Below are 23,573 nucleotides of genomic sequence, written 5' to 3' on the forward strand. Positions count from 1 at the left end.
ACAGAAGTAAGAGCTGTGAGAGGGGCAGCAACTTGACCGAAATTACGAATGAAACGCCGATAGAAATTAGCGAAACCTAAAAAGCGCTGCAACTCGACACGTGACCCTGGAACGGGCCAATCACTGACAGCTTGGACCTTAGCGGAATCCATCTGAATGCCTTCAGCGGAAATAACGGAACCGAGAAAAGTAACGGAGGAGACATGAAAAGAGCACTTCTCAGACTTTACGTAGAGACAATTCTCTAAAAGGCGCTGTAGAACACGTCGAACGTGCTGAACATGAATCTCGAGTGACGGAGAAAAAATCAGGATATCGTCAAGATAGACAAAAACAAAGATGTTCAGCATGTCTCTCAGAACATCATTAACTAATGCCTGAAAAACAGCTGGCGCATTGGCGAGACCAAACGGCAGAACCCGGTACTCAAAATGCCCTAACGGAGTGTTAAACGCCGTTTTCCACTCGTCCCCCTCTCTGATGCGCACGAGATGGTAAGCGTTACGAAGGTCCAACTTAGTAAAGCACCTGGCTCCCTGCAGAATCTCGAAGGCTGATGACATAAGGGGAAGCGGATAACGATTCTTAACCGTTATGTCATTCAGCCCTCGATAATCCACGCAGGGGCGCAGAGTACCGTCCTTCTTCTTAACAAAAGAACCCCGCCCCGGCCGGAGAGGAAGAAGGCACTATGGTACCGGCGTCAAGAGACACAGACAAATAATCCTCGAGAGCCTTACGTTCGGGAGCCGACAGAGAGTATAGTCTACCCCGAGGAGGAGTGGTCCCCGGAAGGAGATCAATACTACAATCATACGACCGGTGAGGAGGAAGGGAGTTGGCTCGGGACCGACTGAAGACCGTGCGCAGATCATGATATTCCTCCGGCACTCCTGTCAAATCGCCAGGTTCCTCCTGAGAAGTAGGGACAGAAGAAACGGGAGGGATGGCAGACATTAAACACTTCACATGACAAGAAACGTTCCAGGATAGGATAGAATTACTAGACCAATTAATAGAAGGATTATGACATACTAGCCAGGGATGACCCAAAACAACAGGTGTAAACGGTGAACGAAAAATCAAAAAAGAAATAGTCTCACTGTGGTTACCAGATACTGTGAGGGTTAAAGGTAGTGTCTCAAATCTGATACTGGGAAGATGACTACCATCTAAGGCGAACATGGGCGTAGGCTTCTCTAACTCTCTGAAAGGAATGTCATGTTTCCGAACCCATGCTTCGTCCATGAAACAACCCTCAGCCCCAGAGTCTATCAAGGCACTACATGTAGCACCCGAACCGGTCCAGCGTAGATGGACCGACAAAGTAGTACAGGATCTTGATGGAGAGACTTGAGTAGTTGCGCTCACCTGTAGCCCTCCGCTTACAGATGAGCTCTGGCTTTTACTGGACATGAATTAACAAAATGTCCAGCAACTCCGCAATAGAGGCACAGGCGGTTGGTGATCCTCCGTTCCCTCTCCTTAGTCGAGATGCGAATCCCTCCCAGCTGCATGGGCTCAGACTCTGAGCCAGAGGAGGGAGATGGTTGCGATGCGGAGCAGGGAAACACCGTTGATGCGAGCTGTCTTCCACGAGCCCGGTGACGAAGATCTACCCGTCGTTCTATGCGGATGACGAGAGCAATCAAAGAGTCCACATCTGAAGGAACCTCCCGGGAGAGAATCTCATCCTTAACCACTGCGTGGAGTCCCTCCAGAAAACGAGCGAGCAGCGCCGGCTCGTTCCACTCACTAGAGGCAGCAAGAGTGCGAAACTCAATAGAATAATCCGTTATGGACCGTTCACCTTGGCATAAGGAAGCCAGGGCCCTAGAAGCCTCCCTACCAAAAACTGAACGGTCAAAAACCCGAATCATCTCCTCTTTAAAGTTCTGGAACTTGTTAGAGCAATCAGCCCTTGCCTCCCAGATAGCTGTGCCCCATTCTCGAGCCCGGCCAGTAAGGAGTGAAATGACGTAAGCAACCCGAGCTCTCTCTCTAGAGTATGTGTTGGGTTGGAGAGAGAACACAATCTCACACTGCGTGAGAAAGGAGCGGCACTCAGTGGGCTGCCCGGAGTAGCAAGGTGGGTTATTAACCCTAGGTTCTGGAGGCTCGGCAGGCCAGGAAGTAACAGGTGGCACGAGACGTAGACTCTGGAACTGTCCAGAGAGGTCGGAAACCTGAGCGGCCAGGTTCTCCACGGCATGGCGAGCAGCAGACAATTCCTGCTCGTGTCTGCCGAGCATGGCTCCTTGGATCTCGACGGCAGTGTAACGAGCGTCTGAAGTCGCTGGGTCCATTCCTTGGTCGGTTCCTTCTGTCATGCAGGTGAAAGAGGACCCAAAAGCGACTTGGCGAAAACAGAGTCTTTAATCCAGTAAAGTAAATACAAACAAAAAACACAACTTTCACTCGAAATGACGAGGACAAACTGGAGACTCGATCTTGAACAGCAGGTGAACAGCAGGTTGCCTCGGGAAGGCACTTGAACCAGACAGACTCAGACACCTGCTCACCACGCAGCATCTGAGGAAAACACGACACGACAGGGCGATACACAAACACAGCACGGTGAATTCTAGACAAGGAACCGACAGGACAGGAACGGAACACAAAGGAAGAAATAGGGACTCTAATCAGGGGAAAGGATCGGGAACAGGTGTGGGAAGACTAAATGATTGATTAGGGGAATAGGAACAGCTGGGAGCAGGAACGGAACGATAGAGAGAAGAGAGAGCGAGAGAGTGAGAGAGGGAGGGGGAGAGAGAGGGATAGAAAGAGGGAAAGAACCTAATAAGACCAGCAGAGGGAAACGAATAGAATGGGAAGCACAGGGACAAGACAAGATAATAAATGACAAAACATGACAGAATTGCCCCAAATTGAACTTGTAATGTTAGTTTTTTGTCGACAGCAACCTTTACAGTAGATCACAAGATACATTTTCCGACACATTCCCTTGTGAGTCGTTCATATGAATATTAGTCAGGCGAACCTAGAAGGCATGCTGACCTGAGAAAAAATGCTCAACATGTGAGAGACGGTACTCTTGTTTTTACTGTCTGCCTCTCTGCACTTTCAGTTGGGCATTTGACTGCATTATGCCTTCACAAACTGCCATTGTACAGGGAGAACTGATAAAGGGTCTACACACATACCTGAGTGAATGGTTATGTGTTCAGTTTTTGTGCCATATTTTCATGGTCTACTGATAGTTGTCTAAAATGTGTCATGTGATGTTCTGGTATACAGATTGCCTAGGTGACAACCAGATGCTCCTCCCATTCACACATAGGTTGTTACGGATTGGCTCATTCAAAACTCTGCTGAACCAGTTCTAGTGAGACTGATCTCTGTGCTCACTTGAAAAGCTGAAATGTTCATCATTGTCATGAGCCTTCCACCACAATGAGTTACCCATGCCATTACATTGTTTCTCCATAGGTATTGGATACTAATTGTACTCATCACCCCTGGAACCTCCATGAAAAATAAAAGCCAAGCTTCTATATGTGCTTTGTAGATATGCCAAGGCCTACTGTCCAATGTGTAGCGCACAGTAAGGCATCTCTTACTTAGACATTATTATCAGGGTAGCTTATAGTGACATCACTGATTCACTCACTATAGTGAACCAAAGCTCTGGGAGGTTAGGTGAGACGCTATCTCTTCATCTCTGTTATTCCTGACCTGTCGCCCAGGCGTCACTATCCACACATGTCAATTTTTGCACCCCTTGGTGACAACAACATACTGGATAACCCCATAGATTCCCAGTGTAGTTGGTTTTGGGGCATGTGGTCTCCCCATTTGATGGGAAGTCACATAGGCAGAGATCAGAGATAAGGCTCAGGTATAGGACTGTTTACTTGTCTCTTTCTCGCTCCGTTTCCCCTGCAGCTATTCCGCACCACTCTGTGTTCTAACAACACACTGCATGCCATAGATGCTGACGGACATCACATGAGGAAATGTGTGTGTGTGTGTGTGTGTGTGTGTGTGTGTGTGTGTGTGTGTGTGTGTGTGTGTGTGTGTGTGTGTGTGTGTGTGTGTGTGTGTGTGTGTGTGTGTGTGTGTGTGTGTGTGTGTGTGTGTGTGTGTGTGTGTGTGTGTGTGTGTGTGTGTGTGTGTGTGAGAAGAACTGTCTTTTGGTTTGGAATGTAATCACAAGAATCCCTTCCTAAACACACATACCTGACTTGCACATCACCTGTGGAAGAGGAGTTTATAGGCGCACTCTCACATCTACAGTCTTCGACGGAGTCCGCGACTTCAGAATTTCTCTCCTAGCCTCAGTTCTGAGCATGCAAGCATAGTAGTACTATAACGTTCCCGTAACACATACACCTCCACACACACAGGTTTGCAGGCTATGTGTGAAGTACCTGTATGGTGTATGTTATCACAGGCTGCATAACGGACAGGTCCTTTCTTGTGCTTATCGCATCAGATCAGGTGCCAAGGCTCCAGTAGCCAGTTCTGTTACAACGCAAGTCCCTTCTTTGAACCCCCCCCACACACACACAAGCAACTCCCCCGTCACCACATGTCCCATCGGCCTTGCCTGATGGCCAGATTGTCTTATCTGAGAGGCCCAGGACCCAGCCTGCAGATGGAGTGACAATAGAACACTTCATAGGACATCTCTTGCACGCATATTTGTGGTAGTGCAGCTGCTGGAATTCTACAGTTGATGCCTGTGGGGGCAGGGGTGGTTGACACACTGAGGTGTGTGTGTGTGTGTGTGTGTGTGTGTGTGTGTGTGTGTGTGTGTGTGTGTGTGTGTGTGTGTGTGTGTGTGTGTGTGTGTGTGTGTGTGTGTGTGTGTGTGTGTGTGTGTGTGTGTGTGTGTGTGTGTGTGTGTGTGTGTGTGTGTGTGTGTGTGTGTGTATAAAATGTAATTTCTTTGAAATGTGTGTCTATGCAAATGAAATGTAATTAGTCAATACATAGGTGTATTGGAACTGCATTATGGCATATCACAATGTCTAGTGTTCATGTTTAATAGATTAAATATGTTACAGAGTTTGAGACTCTTAGCAGAACAAAGGAAATGACAACAGAGATAGTGTTTGTGCCAGCACAGGACATGATTGCATCTGGCTTACGAAACTGTTGGGGCACCATGTGTGTCTCCCCACTATGCCTGAGTGTGTGTGCTGGAATGACAGGCATTCCTGGCATCTCACTGGCATCCGTCATAGCCAGCCTAATCACACCTAGGTCTATATCGCACATCTTTAGCCGTGGTTACACCTTGCATTAACATGTGGTTCTCGTCATCTGATCAAGACAAATAAATTCCAAGATGGCTTAGCAGTCGGACAGGTGTTTGTCTTGTCACGTCCCATGTAAATAGTCATTTTTCTTCATTTTTCCCGTATACATTTAGTATATATTTTACTCACTCTTTCCATCTATGGACTGAATATACTTTCCTGCAATCTGCCTCACCCTATGTGGTAATGATCTGCTATTTTTATACTTTAGAACCGGAACCCACATCAGAAGCTAGCCAGCTAACTAGCTACAATCTAGTAGGCAGTTAGCCACTGCCAGCGGTCTTCACCGTTAACATGGACACCAGCCAGCTGCTGCTCAGTCAATAGCTGCCAGTCTACACAGCGCTATATAAACCCAGAGCATATCGGACTGCTTTTTCTCTACCACATCACCGGAATCCTATTGCAAGCTCTGAACCAGTACAACGCATCATCGCAGCTAGCTAGCTGTAACCTGAGTGGCTACTGCTGGCTGAGTGGCTAAGTGGCTAACACCTCTGTCCCGAATCAAGCACCAGTTAGCCTTGAGCTAGCCTCAAGTTAGGCCCATCTCCCGGCTACGCGAAGAGTCCTCATTCTGTCTGTAGAGGATGCCTGGTTGCTCTTTAAAAGTTATTTCCTCACCATCCTAAATAAGCATGCCCCATTCAAAAAATGTAGAATTAAGAACAGATATAGCCCTTGGTTTACCCCAGATTTGACTGCCCTTGACCAGCACAAAAACATCCTGTGGCGTACTGCATTAGCAACGAATAGCCCCTGCGGTATGCAACTTTTCAGGAAAGTCAGGAACCAATATACACAGTCAGTTAGGAAAGCTAAGGCTAGCTTTTGAAACAGAAATTTACAGCCTGTAGCGCTAATTCCAAAAGATTTTGGGACAATGTAAAGTCCATGGAGAATAAGTGCACCTCATCCCAGCTGCCCACTGCACTGAGGCCAGGAAACACTGTCACCACTGATAAATCTATGATAATCAAGAATTTCAATAAGCATTTGTCTACGGCTGGCCTTGCTTTCCACCTGGCTACCTGGAATAATTTTGCACGCCCAATTTTTCAGTTTTTGATTTGTTAAAAAAGTTTGAAATATCCAATAAATGTCGTTCCACTTCATGATTGTGTCCCACTTGTTGTTGATTCTTCACAAAAAAAATACAGTTTTATATCTTTATGTTTGAAGCCTGAAATGTGGCAAAAGGTCGCAAAGTTCAAGGGGGCCGAATACTTTCGCAAGGCACTGTATATCCATCCTGCCCTGCCCTTCTAAAATCTTCGAATGCCAAGTTAACAAACAGATCACCGACCATTTCAAGTCCCACCGTACCTTCTCCACTACGCAATCTGGTTTTTGAGCTGGTCATGGGTGCACCTCAGCCATGCTCAAGGTCCTAAATGATATCATAACCGCCATCGATAAAAGACAGTACTGTGCAGCCGTCTTCATCGACCTGGCCAAGGCTTTCAACTCTGTTAATCATCGCATTCTTATCGGCAGACTTAATAGCCTTGGTTTCTCAAATGACTGCCTCACCTGGTTCACCAACTACTTCTCTGATAGAGTTCAGTGTGTCAATCGGAGGGCCTGTTATCTGGACATCTGGCAGTGTCTATGGGGGTGCCACAGGGTTCAATTCTCGGGACGACTCTTTTCTCTGTATATATCAATGATGACATTCTTGCTGGTGATTCTCTGATCCACCTCTATGCAGACGACGCCATTCTGTATACATCTGGCCCTTCTTTGGACACTGTGTTAACAAACCTTAAAACAAGCTTCAATGCCATACAATACTCCTTCCGTGGCCTCCAACTGCTCTTAAACTAAATGTATGCTTTTCAATTGATTGCTGCCCACACCCACCCACCCGACTAGCATCACTACTCTGGATGGTTTTGACATAGAATATGTGGACAACTACAAATACCTAGGTGTCTGGTTAGACTGTAAACTCTCCTTGCAGACTCACATTAAGCATATCTAATCCAAAATTAAATCTAGAATCGGCTTCCTATTTCGCAACAAAGTCTCCTTCACTCATGCTGCCAAACACACTCTCGTAAAACTGACCATCCTACCGATCCTCGACTTTGGCGATGTCATTTATAAAATAGACTCCAACACTCTACTTAGACTGCATCCAATTTGTTATCACAGTGCCATCCGTTTTGTCACCAAAGCCCCATATACTACCCACCACTGCGACCTGTACACTCTCGTTGGCTGGCCCTCGCTTCACTCTCGTCGCCAAACCCACTGGCTCCAGGTCATCTACAAGTCTCTGCTCGGTAAGCCCAGCCTTATCTCAGCTCACTGGTTACCATAGCAGCACCCACCCGTAGCACACGCTCCATCAGGTATATCTCACTGGTCACCCCCAAAGCCAATTCATACATTGGTCGCCTTTCCTTCCAGTTCTCTGCTGCCAATGACTGGAACGAACTGCAAAAATCACTGAAGCTGGAGACACATATCTCCCTCACTAGCTTTAAGCACCAGCTGTCAGAGCAGCACACAGATCACTGCACCTGTACATAGCCAATCTGTAAATAGCCCATCCAACTACCTCATCCCCCTACTGTATTTTTTTTATCTTGCTCCTTTGCACCCCAGTATCTCTACTTGCACATTCATCTTCTGCACATCTACCATTCCAGTGTTTAATTGCTATATTGTAATTACCTCGCCACCATGGCCTATTTATTGCCTTAACTCCCTTATCTTACCTCATTCGCACTCACTGTATATAGACTCTTTGTTTTCTTCTTTCTACTGTATGATTGACTGTATGTTTGTTTATTCCATGTGTAACGCTGTGTTGTTGTATGTGTCGAACTGCTATGTTTTATCTTGGCCAGGTCGCAGTTGCAAATGAGAACTTGTTCTCAACTAGCCTACCTGATTAAATAAAGGAGAAATATATATATTTTTTAAATCATCCTCCAACTTGATTGGAGTCCACCTGTGGTGAATTCAATTGATTGGACATCATTTGGAAAGGCACACACCTGTCTATATAAGGTTCCACACTTGACAGTGCATGTCAGAGCAAAAATCAAGCCATGAGGTTGAAAGAATTGTCCGTAGAGCTCTGAGACAGGATTGGGTCGTGGCACAGATCTGGGGAAGGGTACCAAAAAATTGCTGCAGCATTGAAGGTCCCCAAGAACACAGTGGCCTCCATCATTCTTAAATGGAAAACGTTTGAAACCACCAAGACACTTCCTAGAGCTGGCCACCCGGCCAAACTGAGCAATCGGAAGAGAAGGGCCATGGTCAGGGAGGTGACCAAGAACCTGATGATCACTCTGACAGAGCTCCAGAGTTCCTCTGTGGAGATGGGAGAAGGACAAGCATCTCTGCAGCACTCCCCCAATCAGGCCTTTATGGTAGAGTGGCCAGACGGAAGCCACTCCTCAATAAAATGCACATGACCAGCCCGCTTGGAGTTTGCCAAAAGGCACCCAAAGACTCTCAGACCATGAGACACAATATTCTCTGGTCTGATGAAACCAAGATTGAACTATTTGTTCTGAATGCCAAGCGTCACATCTGGGGGAAACATGGCACCACCCCTACGGTGAAGCATGTGGGTGGCAGCATCATGCTGGAGGGGTGTTTTCAATTTCAGGTACTGGGAGATTAGTCAGGATCGAGGGAAAGTTGAACTGAGAAAAATACAGAGAGATCCTTGATGCAAACCTGCTCCAGAGTGTTTAGGACCTCAGACTGGAGCGAAGGTTCACCTTCCAACAGTACATCGACCCTAAGCACACAGACAAGACAACGCTGAAGTGGCTTCGGGAAAAGTATCTGAATGTTCTTGAGTGGCCCAGCCAGACATGAAACATCTCTGGAGCGACCTGAAAATAGCTGTGCAGCTATGCTCCCCAGCCAACCTGACAGAGCTTGAGAGGATCTGCAGAGAATGGGAGAAACTCCCCAAATACAGGTGTGCCAAGCTTGTAGAGTCATACCCAAGAAGATTTGAGGCTGTAATCGCTGCCAAAGGTGCTTCAACAATGTACTGAGTAAAGGGTCTTAATTCTTATATAAATGTGATATTTCAGGGTTTTTTTTATATACATTTGCAAAAATGTTTTTTTTTTTACGTCTTTGCTTTGTCATTATGGGGTATTGTGGGAAGATTGAGGAGAAAAAAAAATATTTAATACATTTTTGAAAAAGCTGTAAAGTCACAAAATGTGGAAAAAGTGAAGGGGTCTGAATACTTTCCGAATGCACTGTACCACAGATTCCTTCAAGGTCTCAGACTCGAGGATCCTTACAAGAAAGAATCAGATGAAGACCGAGACAGTTGTCGATTTCCATTTTGTAATGTTAAAAAGGTTTAAAAAAAGACAATCCCGTTTTCTAAATGATCTATATTTTATAAATTGTTTTTGCAGATTCTGCCATTATTCTCCTGAAGTTGCCAGTAACAGGCTACACTAAGAGTAGGCAACCTTTCTCAAGTGGAATGCCAATTTATCTTACCATATCTACCAATATGTGTGCCAGTTATGGTTTTCATATGCACATTTTTATGAAAAGGTTTCATTTAATTTATAATGACGTCTTCAAATCTCAAAATCATTATCATGTGGTTAATCAAAATTCTAAAATTCTATCCATATCTAAATGAAAATGATACAAACCTAAAAATGTTTTTTTTATTGCGTTGCCAACTATGTAAAAATAGCCTACATAAAGCCAACAAATAAAAACATTGCAGTCCGCAAGACAGCCCTTAGACGTGGTATATTGGCCATATACCACACCTTCTCAGGCCTTATTGCTTAATTATACAACGGGTGGCTCTAATCCTGAATGATGATTGGTTAAAACCGCATTCCAGCCGGTGTCTCGTCCACAAGTTACCACTGGCTAAATCTATGAAGTTAAAATGCCTATTTACTCTGTTCCATTTGACTGCGCAATCCACTGTCTCATCAGCCCAGCCAGGCAACTTATAAACTTGATCTCCACTATGATAAACATCTAGACATTATCTCACGTTTCTTTTAGACTAACATTTCGCTTTCAACAGTGGAGATTTGTATAAACCTTGCTGTCAATCTCTCCGACATTTGCAACTTTGTTTTAAATATTCAAATTTGATTTCCAACTGTCCCTAATTAATGACGGTGTTGGGAGTTAGGACGAGACAAATAGGCATTCATCTTCATGAATCAGCTGGCATCATTTTTTATGAATATGTGTCAAACATTATTTGAATATGTTGGTAACCCGTTGTATACACGGTTTGCCGGCCCTCGACTTCGCCTAACAACACCTATGCCAATATATCCTCCAAACACCAGCTTCTCGGGCATTATCACTTAATTATAGGAATTAACGGTAAATGTACTACTGGTAATATACAGTAGGTAATGGGGAATTGATATAGACTAACAATCAAACGCAAACAATTCACACAATAAAGCTATGAAACAATTTGAATGTGCACAAATTGGCGGGAGAGAGCTCATTCTGGAGAGAGAAGTCCATTGTGCATCTTGGTGCATGGTCAATCTGACGTCTGCATTGGCCATGCAGCATTTACCGTAATACGGCCTCAGCAGAAATCAGGGGCCAGGGCAATCTTTCCTGCTCTTCACGGAGCAGTGCAGAGATCTTGTCAAGGAAGTGAGTTTGTGTTTATTCAGGATATACCGCCCCCATCTACCGTCAACAAATCATGTCAATGTGGAGCTATACAGAGCCCTCCGCATTGCTACAAAATTTGGAAGTGACATGTATGCGGTACAGAGCTCGATTTGGCCTCTGCATGCCTCTGGAGGCTCCGCAATTACATCATACCCTCCATATGGAGCACCGACCACATTTTCGGATCAAGCATTAATTGGCTTTTAGTCTAGGCCTCGGGAATGAATAAGTTCACTGAGATGGGCGCAAATTTACAGTATATATATTTGTTACTGTTCGACTTAAACACCCGGTCGACCAACAGCCTAACGACCAAACAAATGACCAGCCGACTAATTGGGTCAGCCCTAAATGTACTCAATAAAACACTGCCCTCCTTTATAAATGACTAAAGAGATCCCTTACACCAGGCTAACCTCTGTCAAATTCATATTTTGCCCATGATCCAGGGCTTTTGTTTGTTGACTTCAAAAGTCCCATTAATCAAGATGGCGAGGCACTATGTACAGAACATGGTCAATACATTATCCGCTCTGCCCATCAGTGTCCCAACCTGGGCAAGCATGTCATTTACTAATCTGAGAATATGCTATCAGTTTAGAGAAGAATGCCCCCGAGTTAAACTGTGGGGCTAAGTAGGTGAAACTCAATTGTTTTGAAGAGGCTGATGATTTAAACGTGCCCTGTAGCCCAACCTGTCAACGTACCGTGCGGAGGAATGGTAGTGGGTCCCACATAAAGACAGGATGAAACATGTTACACTAGGTAAATCACAGTTGACTTATTTATACCTACTCCAGAATACTTGTTTTCCAAATTCTGAGTAACAAATATTTTGCTTTATTTGCAACGGTAAGCCAGACAAAATTAAATGAGCTTGTTTAAATAATGTATACGAGTTTGGAGGGGGGGGGGTATTACATATTAAAGCATTAAACCTCTCCCCCTTTCCTGCAGTCAAATGACCTAATGGTCTCATGGGTGGAATGTTATTCATATTTTTCCTCATTTCATAATTAAACATTATTTCCAAAGAAATCTGCCAACAATCTGGTGTTTCTATGTCACAGCAACGGTAAGCCAACGGTAAGCTAAGTTTTTATTTTACTTTTTGTCTAACTTTGAGGAGTCAATGGCATAATGGAGAGACACTGCTTACAATCACAGGAGCAATATGTTAGATCCTGTGCATGTCTGACTCTCTGCATGCATCTGTTTGTGTTTTTTAAATTCACAGTGGGCCTTGAAACATCAACCTAATGTTTTACCGTAGATAAGTTATGAGAAATGATTTCAATGTGAAGGGCAACCTGATGAAAATAGTTTTTAATGGGTCATTTTCGTTCTCTATGAATCTAGAGGAGTAACTGGTCATTTTAAGGAGTACTAACTCATTCCAGACCACCTTAACAGCAGCAATAGTGAAGGGGAGGAGCTGAGGTTTTCATTCAGCCTATGATTGGAGGCACACAGAAAGGTGGTGGGCATGAACATTTGCCACCAATACGCACCAATTAAGTCAGACCAACTCATGTGTCAGCTTGAGTCCTCACTCCCTGCACTCCCTGCACTCCCATCGCATCACTGCAGTCACCAGTGCTTGTGAGTGTTAGTGTGTGTTGCTGTGTTCCCCGATCTGGAACTGAGTTGGACTTTTAACCATTCACCGCTAAGGCCATAGTGCAGAGCCAGGAGAATACCCAGGTAACCCCACAGCCATGACGAACTCAGCGACTAACTTGCGGCTGAAGCTGCCCATAGCCTGCATCATCCTGGAGGTGATCATCATCATCCTCTTCGGCACTCTGGTCCAGTACGACGATGAGACAGACGCCAAGCTCTGGCACAAGGAAATCGCCAATGGCTCCTCCAACTATGACAACGACTTTTACTACCGCTACCCCAGTGAGTGACCGCAGCGAGAGGGGTAGGGTTGGGGTAACGAGACCGGTGGGGTAGTAGACATCCATAACCACTGATACAGGGTCAGATACGTTTTCCTCCTTTTAATGGTTATGGTTATGATTAGGTAGTATGGTGATCTGACCCTAAATCTGTGGATAAGGGTAACTATTACCTTGTGAGGGTGGAGAGGATGGGGGATGTGGAGTCCATCTCTAGAAATTAAATGATTGTTCTTTTCCTTCTTTGTTATGTTTTGTCAATGTGTCGACGACTTGCATGGTAGCAGAAGCAGATATGTTTTTTGTTTAGGCAAGTGTCTTGTGTCATTCATTGTCAGGCCACACATGTTTGTCAAGACAATGAACATGACAGAAAAGTTGTCTGAAGCTCAAACGAATCTGACGACTAAATCGGAAATGATTTATTTTCCTTCTGTGTTACTCCAGTGATGTGTTGGACATTGCCTTCCCACCTAGGGAGTCTTCCCCATCTGTCTTTCTTTGGGATGTTACATACGGGTGTGTGGAGGAGATGGGGAGGTGGGTGGGGATGGTCATGGGTAATTGAGGTGAGCTGTTTGTAAGGGTTTGTAGAGGGCAAAGCAACTCTGTTTTATGTTTGATCTGTTCGCAATGCTGTAGATTAGCATTCCTACTCTGAGTCCCTTTGATACATAGGGCAGAGTGGGGTAAGAGGAGCCAAAGGGGTAAGTTGAGCCACCCTTGTTTCTAGGAAACCATAAAATTAATAATATGACCAAATATTTGGGAAGAGATCATGGATTCTGTGAAGGAAGAAATCACATGGAAAAGTAGTAAGGAAGTTAGGTCCAAAAAATGATTTTCACCAAGTCAAATTAATTTATTGTGTTAGAGTTTTCATGATGCTTGTATCTAAACCAAAGATACTTAAGATTATACATCAGTTGGGGTGTCTATAAGCTTCAATATGAGGTCCTAAACCTAGCACGAAAGTACATCCTTGCAGCTGTTTGGGCTAATATAGTCAAAATGTTTGTCCTTCGGTAAATTGAGCCAATGGCCATGGAGTAAGTTGTGCCAATGGCAAGTTGAGCAAATTGAAGTGTTTTCTTCCCAGCTATAATGCAAGGCCTTATCGCCGGGATATGAGGTAACAACAGAGCCTGGCCTATGTTAAAAGTGTTTGTCAGGTGTTAATAAGCCTGTGTTAAAAGATGCTTAAAATAATTAAAAGACAAAAAAAAAGTGATGGTGTTGAATTGTGTTTGGGAAATAAAGATAGACATGGTTTTAAAAAGGTAGTGGTCATATTTAATTCAGTACAGACATTTGTAGGCGGCGTCCCGGGGTAAGTTGAGCCAAGAGAACACTTTTTTTGGACACGCTATGTTTTCAAAACTGTAATGTTTACATGAATGATTGATTATCGGATTATTTCCAGGGATACACAACATCCCGAAATATACGTTAATATCTTTGTTAAAAAGAATACTATATTTCCCTTTGACCAAGTAATGCTGAATGTAACATGTATCAACTTACTCCACTCTCCCCTACAACCCCTGAGCTCTTCAGTGTTCAATGTGAGTTTCACAAGCAGCAAAGCAACAAATGGTTCATTTGTTTCCTAATAAGTGGAGGTTTAGGTTGCCAAATGTTTCGGGAGAGATCTGCGGAGAGACTACTGTCCTTTGATTTAACCCTTTAGTTTCTCAGATCTTTCTTTGATGAGCGTCAAACCCCTCTAACTCATAGGCTACTTTCAACAGCAAGATGGAAGGAAGTTTGATCTCTGAATAGGTTACAGCATGTCTGTTGTAGTGGGTGTCCAATCAGTCACCAAAGGCAAAGGTATACTTTTCCTCCTATGAATGTTGCTGTTCCACCTTAACAGATCAGTAATGAAATGCAAAGGAAGACTGTTGGGGGGAGGTGGCGGAGGTATTGGGTGTGTCCAATTCTTAGCCCTTTTAAAAGTTCCTGTGTGCAACTAGTCCTAGCTGTCACCACACCTTGAGGCATTCCCAATACTGTCCCTGTACTATATGTCATGCAGATAAATGGGTGCAGGTAAGCCCCAGGGTAGGAGTGTGAGAATATCTGATATACAGACATGGGAATGTGTAGGAGGAATGTTTCATTTTCACATTCACCACATCACTGTCCAATTAGTGAAAGGCCAGGGGGATAGGGGCTTCTGCGTGAGAAAGGGGCACGTTGGGGAGGAGTGTGAGGGGAAACAGTTGAGTGAGAGATGGGGTACAGGAGGGAGGGTGAAAAGGAGAGAAGGGGTTAGGAGGGAGAGAGTGATTGTTTTCAGAGAGAAGGAAAAGTTTGCTGTGGCAGTCTGATTTATGTGTTTATTGTCATGCCAGCAAGGCTTGTCATATGGAGGACTGAGATACACAGAAAGAGAGTTAGGGAGAGAGAGAAAGCAAGAGAAAAAGACTGTGTGGCAGAAAAAGGTCATTAAGGATCCAAAGATGAGCTGTCCAGTTTTTCCATGGTTTTCCCTGGTTTAGGCCTGGTAGTCATAGCCTGGTCAATCACACTGACCACTGTGGTCAGTGTGGTTGACTAGGCTATGGGAGTCATGGGAAACTTTGGGAGTTGAATTACGTGAATCTCTAAGAGTTGGATCATGTCCGTTTGACTTTGAATTCAATTCATCTTTGAGGTTGAAGTCTGTGACTCTTGAGATTTGAATAAATTGAGCATTTGCGGATTGGACCTTCACTTAAGCAGGTGAAGCTGCTGATGCACGTTATGCCAGGCTCACTATTTATGCTCTTTGCCTCAAGCTATTGAGTGATTGAGTACACTGATTTTGACACAAAGTAGAAACCTGTTCAAGGTTGGGTAAATTGAAAGAGGATGCACTAAAGGTCCATTGTAAGTAATTATTTCAGATAAACTTTAACCTGTCACATTCACTGATGAATGGAAGATCACCTTCAAGAATGAAACACACATACATACACACATAGAGTACACACTTGCACATCTGACTACTCTCATTGATCATGTCCTGTTTGGAACTTCAAACGTTTAAGGTGTAGTAAAACAAAATTACGGGGAGCTCGCCCCCCGAATGAGACATGAGCTTCCCTAAATTCAACAGAAGTCAAACTTTGGGGGGACTCTACATGGTATCGACTGGGTCCAACCCTTTAGCGAACTTGCAACATTGTTTCAACTGTGCCCTCAATTTCCCCTGCGGATGAGCTCGTGAGAGACAACTGTATTTGTGTCCCCATTTGTCAGCAATACGCATCCATTCATTCAGGTCATGTACTGTGTACTGTAGACTTAATGACAATCGCCAAATGCCATTAGACTTTTTGGTGTTTTGTAACAGATGTCTCTTTACCTTCGTCAGATGGCGGGTGCACAGGGCACCGTTTGGATGAATGTGTGCAGGTAGCTGACTTTTTAAAGTGATTTGTTATATAATAAAACATAATCACTGGACAAATTCTATCTGATTGAAAGATGCAGTCAGAATTAAGAGAACTGTAAATAAATCATTAGAATACAACTGGTTTGTATGTTGGTTCATGAGTGCAGGTGATAGATTGCCTTTAGGGCTTTTACAATAAATGTCAATGTGTGCAATTTTCATTTTTTTATTTACATCCTCATAGGTGTTGCCTGTGTGTGTGTGCATGTTACATTTTCTCACCTCTCTGTAGGTGTCCTTCTAATCTAAGAGATGGCACAGGGTATTTGGGCCAGCCTGCCAGTGGGGAGTCGGGCAGTGGGAATATCCTCCATGCCAATGATCAGTTGCCAGGCAACGACCAATAGATATTGTCCCTACTCCCCAGTGCCATGTGGATGAATACGTCCAGTGGGCAGGGGGAGGTGTAGTAGGCCGGGTTAACAAGGCCAGATAGCAGGCTGAATGGAGCTATGAGACACAGGGTAACTTCTCTGTGTCCTTCTATGTAGGTCAACTGAGGCTCCCAAAGCCCCCTGTCCCACTCAATTTAAATCACAAAATGTTGACTAAAAGGGGTTGTTGGTGTTTTGTGGGGAAGTCACCAGAACTTTCAATTAGTTGAAAGATACTGCTATACCACTGTCATAAGACAGATAGTCTTTCTCAACAAACCATAAGAAGGGGATTGTTAATGTGTTTACGAGACTGACCACACAGGCACTTCAATAGTGACAATGTGCATCCAAAGTAATACAATAATGTTCTCTTCCTTTGTTCAGGCTTTCAGGATGTGCACGTGATGATCTTCATTGGCTTTGGTTTCCTCATGACGTTCCTTCAACGTTACGGCTTTAGCAGTGTGGGCTTCAACTTCCTCATCGCAGCCTTCGCTCTGCAGTGGGCCACTCTCATGCAGGGCTTCGTCCACGGTATGCACGGGGGCAAGATCCATGTCGGAATAGAGAGGTAGGGCTCATGCACACACTAACCTACATTTCCTTACTATAATAAACACAACACACCAGCAGATACATGTAATGTGTATACGTGGCATATCATACGGGTGTAAGTGTATACTGTAGTGCATCCCATAATAAACCCTATCATTAAGAGTTGAGTGTTTGTCCCTCCTGCAGTATGATCAACGCTGACTTCTGCACAGGCTCAGTGCTCATCTCGTTCGGGGCGGTCCTGGGGAAGACCAGTCCAGTCCAGCTGCTGGTCATGTCTGTGATTGAAGTCACCCTGTTCGCAGTCAATGAGTTCATTGTGCTTTCTGTTCTGGGGGTGAGTGTGTGTATTTAGGTGTACCATTAAATGTACAATTCATACTGTATATGTCTGTATACAAACCTACACTAAAACTGTTTTACATACTATTATGCCTACTCTCCTATTAGGCTTTCTCCTCACTATTGAAAACTCTACTTATAGACGAAGCTTTTTACACCCCTTAAATAAGATAATTTCCATCTTTAGGCCAAGGATGCTGGTGGCTCCATGACCATCCACACCTTTGGAGCTTACTTTGGCCTGATGGTGGCTCGTGTTCTCTACCGCCCCAACCTGGACAAGAGCAAACACAAGAACTGCTCTGTCTACCACTCTGACCTCTTCGCCATGATTGGTAAGAATACCTCCTGCTCATTGTTAGCAGGAAGCCCGTACTTTAGATACAATTAGCCACCATCAACAAGTCGGACAACTTAACCTTCATTTTCTGAAGACGCCAGTTATGTTTTGACTGTACATACGATGCATACCAATATATGGGAATCTGTGTCATAATTAAGAGTACATCCACCTCCCCAGGAAAAAAACATTACCTGTAAGCTTGCTAAACTGAAGGACTATATTACATACCGGTATGCTAATACTTATTTTTCACTGACTGCTCAGGCACCATCTACCTGTGGATGTTCTGGCCGAGCTTCAACTCTGCTGTGACGGCCCACGGAGACGACCAGCACCGCACGGCTATGAACACCTACTATTCCCTGGCTGCCTGCACCCTGGCCACCTACGGCCTGTCTGCCGTTGTGGCTCATGATGGCAAGCTCGATATGGTGAGGGAGCTAGTACAGTGTGGGGACTTAAGAGGAAAATCAGGTCCCTAAAAGTAGTATAGGGCTAGACAGGTGATGCAGACTTGGGGAGACAAAGTAGGGAGAAGTAGGATTCTACAGGGACTATGCAGTGGAAATGAGGGGTTTAAAGTGGTCTTCCCAGATCATTTCGAGTGGGAGTGAGGGACTAGACATGGTAGGGGAAGGAAGATTTCTCCCTGTGTTTGTTGACATTACAATCTGGTTCAACTGTATGTTGCATCATAGGGCTACAGTACAGATAGTAGACCGATGACTCCTTTGGGATTAAATCCTTATTGGCAAACTGAATCATCATGCAGGATGTTTGCACAAACACAACTCTAGATTTCTACGGTACTTACGTTATTATTACTATTACATTTACTCCCCTCACACTAGCTCTTAAATGATTTAGGCTATTAACATGAAACTTCCAAATGTGCAGACTGCACCAACTTAGATTGCTTGAAAAACGTTTTGATAGCATTTAACTCACCAACCATAACTCCTGAAGCGTTCACCAAACAACACCAGGCCAACTTTCACATGTTCAGGCTATCCTACCAATCAATCCAATCAATCAATCTTTTCATCTACCCACTTTTTCAACTATAACCAGTCACTACCATTACTACTGCAGTCACTACCACTTCTTTAACTTATTTTAAAAACAAATACTTTTAAACAAGCTAGCAAGCACACAGATTTTCTTCTGAAATGTACTTTTCTAGTTTAGATTGGATTTATCTATTCTAAACTACCAAACTATGAATCATCAAACTTTTTCACGAGATACGATTTAAGAATGCCGAGATTGGAAACCATCCCAAAAAATGCATGCTGAAGCATCACACCATAGTTACTATCTACCTTTAGAGATACAGTCATGTGAGCCAGACAATATATCTAGTTGCTATGTCCCTTGAGGACATGGCTGTCATCTGCATCTCATTCTGAAATCAAGACGGTCCACTACATTCCTGTCTAGATGGCAATCAATCTGAAGTTGTCTTTTCTATACAATGGAGGGAGTGTAGGAGTCAGTGAACATAGCACATGACCTGGTGATAGTAGTGCCGTTCAAATCAGCTCAGATTATCTCATAGTTGTTGAAAGGGTAGTGTGTCCGCAGCATATCATCAAATCTGTCTGCAATCTAACAAGCGTTTCGCTACACCCACAGTAACATCTGCTAAATTTGTGGATGTGATCAATAAAATTTGATTTGAACTCTACACGGTCACACACCTCCACTTTGCATTATGGTGATAGCAAATTGTCACACAAGGATCCTTTGGTTGGGATTTTTTATTATTCAAATATTACATCAATCATCCTACCTTCTCGTTCCTTGACATTGGTACCATGTAAAATTTGAGAACAGGGATAATTAAAATAAAGGTATGAATGGACAATCAACCATTTTGAACACCATTTAAAAAACGTTGTCTCTCTCCTCTCTTTAGGTGCACATCCAGAACGCTGCCCTTGCCGGTGGGGTTGCCGTGGGAACTGCTGGTGAAATGATGCTCACTCCTTTCGGCTCCATGATTGTGGGCTTCCTGGCTGGAACCGTCTCTGTGCTGGGCTTCAAGTTCCTCTCGGTAAGGCCAACCTGCCATTGGTAAGACAGGATATAGGACATAAGTGTATGGAAATTAACATGTATTATCCTCCTGAGACCCAGCAATTAAACATATCTGTAAATAAAAAGAAATGATATTACATAAGAAGTGTTTGGGGTGAAAAAGACTTCTACAGAAAAAGAAAACAATGAACAAATATAGGTTTATGTATTTTCCATTGTATGTGCACTGTAGTGGATTTAATAGATCAGTTGATAGTAAATATGAACAACAGTAAAAAAGTACAGTGGGTAAAATAACTACAGAGAACATAAATAAGCTCTTATTTGAAAAATGATGGCACTGCTCTGAAAACTCAAACTATTCCTGAGATATTTACTTACTAAAAGCACTGGAGTATAAAACTCACAAAAAAATGCTAATTACACACACTTACCTTTCCATAAAATGTGCTAATTGTGTTGGCAGCCATTTTAACAAACCTGGAAGAGAAAGTTATCCAGGTCACACTCCCACATGCGATATCATTGAAAAGCCCAGAATGTACCCTCAAAGGGTCTCAGTAGGATATGACCGTTAATGATGCCAACAGAACAAGAGTATCTATTTACAACATAAACAGTCATGTTGAGAAACACATCCACTTATGTGTATATGGCACCTTTTGAAGGACATGAGGGTGCTAGGGTACATAGACATCACAGACACCCGCACTCATGGCACTGACAACTTTCCACCCCTGGCCTCTCAGCCTATCCTGGAACAAAAGCTGAAGATACAGGACACGTGTGGCGTCCACAACCTGCACGGCATGCCTGGAGTCCTGGGAGCCATCGTTGGCGCAGTTACTGCTGCTCTGGCAACCAAGGACGTCTATGGAGATGGGTTAGTCTGCCTTTTTTTGACAAGTTGGGAAAGTGTGCCCTCCCCTGGTTTTATGGTGAAGCTCCCCCTACTGCGCAACAAACAGACGCCATCAAAGTGTGCATTCACACAACAGTTTCATTCAACTCCCTGCTCTCTGTGTTGCAGGATGGCTGATGTGTTCCCTGACATCCACTCTGGTGATGTGGAGGCCTCGTTCCAGGGCGTACGACAGGCCATCTCCCTGGCCGTAACCCTGGGCATCGCCCTCCTGGGCGGTCTTATCACCGGTATGTTGAGGGACTAGCTAGAGGATAGGGGGGATTTAAATATTACCAGCTCACAGAATGTTGTAAGCACACATAGGCATTGCTTTGACTTGTTTGTTTCACAAATTCCTGGGGATATTATAACTATGCTCTTTTGTCCCTGTATATAGGCCTATGCCTTGTGTCTGTGTGTAATTGTATCATGTCCTTGTCATGCAATTTATATGTCCTCGTCTTCTAGGTTTTATTCTGAAGCTGCCAATTTATGGTGCTCCTCCTGACACCATCTGCTTTGAGGATGGCATCTACTGGGAGGTAAGTTTAGCTATTACACCCAGTCACTTTGTATCGATGAATGGACACGCAGGACTCACAGATTTGTACATAGTGTTTGTGTGAGAGTGCAGGGCCATTCAGGCCCATGATGGGTTAAAGATTGCGAACGATGGCATGCAGTTGGGCCCAATGTTGTGCAATATGATATGTGGCCACAAGGTGTCATGCTTGCATTTGGTTACTGAACTCAAATAACTGCATTTCATCATAAGCAAAGCAGTCACCCTCGGGAATACCAGGTGGTACCATTTCACATGGTCAATGCATCTATAATCAGCAATTGATCATCTGTAATTCTCTTTATAAAAAAATATACAGATTTAGGAATGTCTTGAAATTAGATAGGCAATAGGTATACTTGCATTTTTAGGACTAGATAAAGGTCTAAATAAATCACCACTACATATTTTTCTCTATCCATTTATCTCTCTCTCTCTCTCTCAGCTGCCTGGTGAGGAGGGCTCACAAGAGGAGTTGACCACTGTCAGGACACCAGACGAGGCAGAAAAGCTCAACGCATAAACACATAAACACACACACACACACACACACACACACACACACACACACACACACACACACACACACACACACACACACACACACACACACACACACACACACACACACACACACACACACACACACACACACACACACACACACACACACACACACACACACACACACACACACACACACACATAGTGGATTGTACAACCAGGATGTGGCAGCACATGGTGCTTTGTGTATGTCTGCCATATTTCAATGTGCCAATACCATATCTGATTCACTAGTATGGTGGTAGTGTGTGTTCAAACACTCCAGACCATCAGCATAAGTGCCTTTCACTCTCAAAAGTAAACAATCTCAAGGTAACCCATAATGTGTTTATACCAGACAGAAGCATGCTATCCTCCAAGCAGCATGGGTTGTGGACAGTCCATTGCAATATACCTCCTACCAACTGCCTTATGTTATGGTTCTATATTATGCTATGAAGCTACAGTATATGACAGAGGTATAAACTTGAATCGTGGTCTGAGAATTTGGATACGACTAGTGAAACCTGTTTGATGATACAAAAACAATGGATTAAGCAACTTTTTAATTGAGTGTTTTTGAGATATTTTTGGCTTCTCCACTCTTCTAAGAGATGTTACATGCACCAATGTTAAGGGAATTACACTTTTAGCCACTTTTAATCATCTGATTGACTAAGGGAAAGACAAATTCGCAGTAGGCCTATGTGTTGTAAATTCAATATAAAACCAAAGAAAATTGTACCTCGCATGTGATTAATGTAAATCGCGGATGTTTTCATGAATAGTGAATAGTCAATCACTTTTATAGGTGCATGTCCATCACTAAAAATGAAAAGTATTCCAAACTAAAGCTATGCATAGATAGTTAAAGTAGAGTTTTGACTATTGAATATTCTCTCTGGGTCGGGATTCTCCTTTTGTTATATTTCTATACTATGAAATGTATTGGGTCTAGAGTAGAGTTGCTATTGTACAATTATGTACAGTTGTGTATTGTACATAAATGTTTAGACAACATAAAATGTGATATAATTGAAACGACTAGCTTCACCACTACAGACAAACAAACCATTGAATCAAATGGATTATTTGCTACAGGGAAGGAAATGGTGCCCAGACTTTGTTACACTGGATTGCTGTGAATTTAAAATGATAATTGAATAATACCTGTAGCACATTTTGGCAGAAATAAATCTTTCAAATGTGATATAAATATTTTTTTGTTATTATTTTATCTTGTTCATTGGACATTTTGAGGAGTTTCGTCTGAAACGTTCCTTTAATCTGTTCCTGAATATATAATTTAGCCCGTAAATACCTCCGAGTTAATGCCCGAAATCCAAATGTTTTTTTTTTCATATACCACATGATTAACACTTTCTGGGATCAAACATCCTAGGGAAGCAGGTGTGTTCGGCTGCATTTAGACAGGCAGCCATATTCAATTTTAATCAATCAGATGAGCTGAAAAAGAGCTGTTGTGAAAAGATCTAATTCGTCAAAAGACCAAAATAGCCTCGTTAAAAGTGCCGGGAGCCAGTTCATGTTCATGTGAGGGAAGGAAAAAAAAGGTTCCTGCAATGACATTTAGGGGTTCCTC

General features: G+C 43.5%; 1 protein-coding gene across 1 annotated transcript; it reads left to right on the top strand.

The window, feature by feature from the left end:
• Positions 1-12,462: 12,462 nt before the first annotated feature.
• Positions 12,463-23,180, top strand: LOC124006136 (ammonium transporter Rh type B-like). The gene is made up of 10 exons (XM_046315935.1): positions 12,463-12,863; positions 17,066-17,252; positions 17,423-17,573; positions 17,766-17,913; positions 18,186-18,352; positions 19,840-19,977; positions 20,711-20,844; positions 20,992-21,113; positions 21,334-21,407; positions 21,873-23,180. Exons 1-10 carry the CDS (start codon positions 12,677-12,679, stop codon positions 21,948-21,950), a joined length of 1,386 nt encoding a protein of 461 aa, XP_046171891.1. The 5' UTR covers positions 12,463-12,676; the 3' UTR covers positions 21,951-23,180.
• Positions 23,181-23,573: the final 393 nt, after the last annotated feature.

The sequence above is a fragment of the Oncorhynchus gorbuscha genome, linkage group LG19 (assembly GCF_021184085.1).
Source record: "Oncorhynchus gorbuscha isolate QuinsamMale2020 ecotype Even-year linkage group LG19, OgorEven_v1.0, whole genome shotgun sequence".
NCBI lineage: Eukaryota > Metazoa > Chordata > Actinopteri > Salmoniformes > Salmonidae > Oncorhynchus > Oncorhynchus gorbuscha.

Bases quoted from the DNA above. Each gene is read 5' to 3' on its own strand.
- LOC124006136 (XM_046315935.1), top strand. From the start codon at position 12,677: ATGACGAACTCAGCGACTAACTTGCGGCTGAAGCTGCCCATAGCCTGC. The intron at 17,253-17,422 runs GTAGGGCTCATG...TCCCTCCTGCAG, and splicing joins ATCCATGTCGGAATAGAGAG to TATGATCAACGCTGACTTCT. The intron at 19,978-20,710 runs GTAAGGCCAACC...CTGGCCTCTCAG, and splicing joins TGGGCTTCAAGTTCCTCTCG to CCTATCCTGGAACAAAAGCT.